The 3,359-nt window shown below is 39.5% G+C and overlaps 1 protein-coding gene across 1 annotated transcript; it reads left to right on the forward strand.

Annotated features, from left to right (window-relative positions):
- Nucleotides 1–1,650: 1,650 nt before the first annotated feature.
- LOC150044738 (uncharacterized) lies at nucleotides 1,651–2,440 on the forward strand. Its single transcript, XM_090320975.1, has one exon. The coding sequence runs from the start codon at nucleotides 1,655–1,657 to the stop codon at nucleotides 2,438–2,440; it is 786 nt and encodes a 261-aa protein (XP_090177101.1). The 5' UTR covers nucleotides 1,651–1,654.
- The last annotated feature ends 919 nt before the right edge of the window (nucleotides 2,441–3,359 follow it).

Raw genomic sequence — 3,359 nt, forward strand, 5'->3', positions numbered from 1 at the left:
GATCTGAGGATCAAGGTTCAAAGCCCGCCTGGGCACAAAAGGACCTGAGACTCTTATCTCCAGTTAACCTCAAGAAAACAGGAAGTGGGGCAGTAGCTCAAGGATAGGGGCTGTAGCCTTCCACAGAAGAGTTCAGGGACAGGGCCCAGGCCTATGAACCACACAAAAAAAAAAGTTTAAAAGAGAAGCAAAGCAGCACAATATGTAAATTATTTCTCAAAAATAAAAGGCAGCTATTCCCCAATGTATAAACAAAACAGTATTTGAAAAAAAAACAGCTGCAGGTATACTGTAGGCAGTGCTCAGCTTAAAACTGTAGCAATACATAGTTGGATAATTTGAATAAATATTTCCTGTGATATAAAAAGAAAACTAGGGCCGGGAGTTTGGCCTAGTGGTTAAAGTGCTTGCCTAGCATGCATGAAGACCCGGGTTCGATTCCTCGGTACCACATACATAGAAAAAAGCCAGAAGTGGTGCTGAGGCTCAAGTGGTAGAGCTCTAGCCTTGAGAAAGTCCAAGGACAGTGCTCAGGACCTAAGCTCAAGCCTAGGACTGGCAAAAAAAAAAGAAAACTAAAACACAGAAAAATATTATTGTCATTGTAAAATATCATTTTCTTAATAAGTTGGGGAGAAATGCATGTATTTCTCACAAATAAATTTCCACTTTTATATTTTAAAATATCTAAGACTTAGGATGGGAAAGTAAAGTCCTTACCTTTACATTAAGGAGTATTTGGATCTCATGTATGTTTGTGTCTTTTTTTCTATGACTCATTTTAGATATCCAAGTAATGGAAAATGTGTTTAAGACCTGCCAGGAAAGGCCACAGGAATGTCTTTGTGAATTAGCAGTTGCAAGGAGTATCGAAGCAGAGGAAAACATGAGATTAGCAACAACTTTTAATTTGAGCTCCACACATAAGCCAGAGCTGATTAGTAATAATGGGAACACCTTGGGGATGAGGACTGAGGAGTTCATTAAGTGTCACAACACTCTTCTCTCTCCTGAGCGTGAGGAGATGCATGCTGCATATAGGTCTCGCATGTCTCCTGTTGTTGAACAATCCCTCAGATATTCAGAGCCTTTTAGTCAAAATTGTGACAGTCCAAAAGAGCTGCAATACCATAATTCTGTTCTCCCTGCCCAAGAAATTCTCCAGGGAGGGAGGAAAAATGCTGAATGTACTGTGTGTCGAAAAATATTGTACTTAACACCGACCATCACTACACATCCGAAAATATACAGAGGAGAGACTCCTCGTACATGTAGTGAATGTGACAAATCTTTCAGGAATGAAATACGCCTTATAGTACCTCAGAGCAAATATCCTGAGATATCTGATAAGTATATCAAGTGTGAAAATTTAATTTCTGAGAAGTCAGACCTGATGTTCTAACCTCAATCTCCAACAGAAGAGAATCCTTACAAATATGAGGAACATAAGAAAATTTCTACCCAGAAGTCAACTCTCAGCAGGCATCAGAGAACTCACACACAAGAGAAATCTTATGAATGTAATAAATGTGGGAAGTCTTTCAGACTGAAGTCATACCTCACTTTGCACCAGAGAACACACACAAGAGAGAAACCTTATGAATGTAACAAATGTGGAAAGTCCTTCACATGGAAGTCAGTCCTCAACAGACATATGACAACTCACACAGAAGAGAAACCTTATGAATGTAACCAATGTGTAAAATCTTTCAGACAGAAGTCTTCCCTGAATTTGCATCAGAGAACACACACAGGAGAGAAACCTTATGAATGTAACCAATGTACAAAATCTTTCAGACTGAAGTATTACCTGAATTTGCATCGTAGAACACACACAGGAGAGAAACCTTATGAATGTAACAAATGTGGAAAATCTTTCAGACAGAAGTCTTCCCTGAGTTTGCATCAGAGAACACACATAGGAGGGAAACCTTATGAATGTAACCAATGTGGAAAATCTTTCAGACAAAAGTCTTCCCTGAGTTTGCATCAGAGAACACACACAGGAGAGAAACATTATGAATGTAACAAATGTGGGAAGTCTTTCATCCGGAAGGCAAAACTCCATGTTCATCAGAAAACACACACAGGAGAGAAACCTTACGTGTGTAACAGATGTGGGAAGTCCTTCGGATGGAAGTCCAACCTCGGCATGCATACAAGAATTCACACAGGAGAGAAACCTTATGAAGGTAACCAATGTGGAAAGTCTTTCAGATGGAAGTCTTCCCTCAATTTGCATCAGAGTGCACATACTGGAGAGAAACCTTATGATTGCAACAAATGTGGTAAGACCTTCAGGTGGAAGTCGCATCTCGGGAGGCATAACAGAATTCACACATATGAGGAACCTTATGAATGTAACCAAAGTGGGAAGTCCTTCACGCAGTATTCACCCCTCAGGAAGCATAAGAGAGTTCACACACATGAGAAGCCTTAGCAATGCAATAAATGGGAAAGACTTTTTAGTCTTTGAAGAAAACTCAGCTTCTGTCACAGAACCAACACAAGATAAAAACCCTTAATGACGGGCCGGGAGTTTGGCCTAGTGGTAGTTGGCCTAGTGGTGATGGATGGGGAAAGACCATCATAATTTGCACCAAGGACCTGAGAGCATCAATTTCTCCACTGCTCCCTTAAAGTCTGCTGTGTATGGTCCATGCATTAAAAACCAAATGACTTACTATTTCAAATTCAATTTTTGAATGGAAGGTAGGGTGGAAGATACTACTCCTTGTTTATTGCAAAATTTGCACAATAGGAAAATGTTTCTCATCACCTTTTGCTTCAAGTTATTTATGAAACATTCACAAAACATGTAAGTACACACTTTTGGGGATATATTGTGTGTGGGGGTGTTTGTATCTCTATGTCTGTGTACACAAGTCGTTTAGCTTGAAGTTGCAGCAGAAGCACTCCTTTAGCATCTTTGCTCAATGCTAATGATTCCCACTTGAGCCCCAGCTTTACTCCTGGTTTCTTTGGTGGGTAAAGACAAGAGTCTTAAGTATTTGGTTTTGGATGAGTAAGTCCAAAATGACTTCAGTGCTTCCTTTATATTTAAACACTCACTGATGGTGAGTCACTTGTGATTTAGTGACACTTAGCCTGTTCTTTTGTTCTGCTGAAAGTTTTAATAAAACACCAGTATTCATAAAGTGAAGGACCTGTGTTTTCTCACTGTTATGGATGTGAAGTTAACAAGAGGATGAATATCTTTCTACCACCAATAATTATTCTTTTAACTAGGTCCCTTCAGAATTTTGTACCACAAAACAACTAAGAGATAGATTTGTTAAACTTACAGTAGTGAAAAAATTAAAAGCATGGCTGGGCGTGGTGGCAACTCAGCAGGCTGA

This window comes from Megascapheus bottae, chromosome 29, assembly GCF_031878675.1.
Source record: "Megascapheus bottae isolate mThoBot1 chromosome 29, mThoBot2.hap1, whole genome shotgun sequence".
NCBI lineage: Eukaryota > Metazoa > Chordata > Mammalia > Rodentia > Geomyidae > Megascapheus > Megascapheus bottae.

Bases quoted from the DNA above. Each gene is read 5' to 3' on its own strand.
- LOC150044738 (XM_090320975.1), top strand. From the start codon at position 1,655: ATGACAACTCACACAGAAGAGAAACCTTATGAATGTAACCAATGTGTA.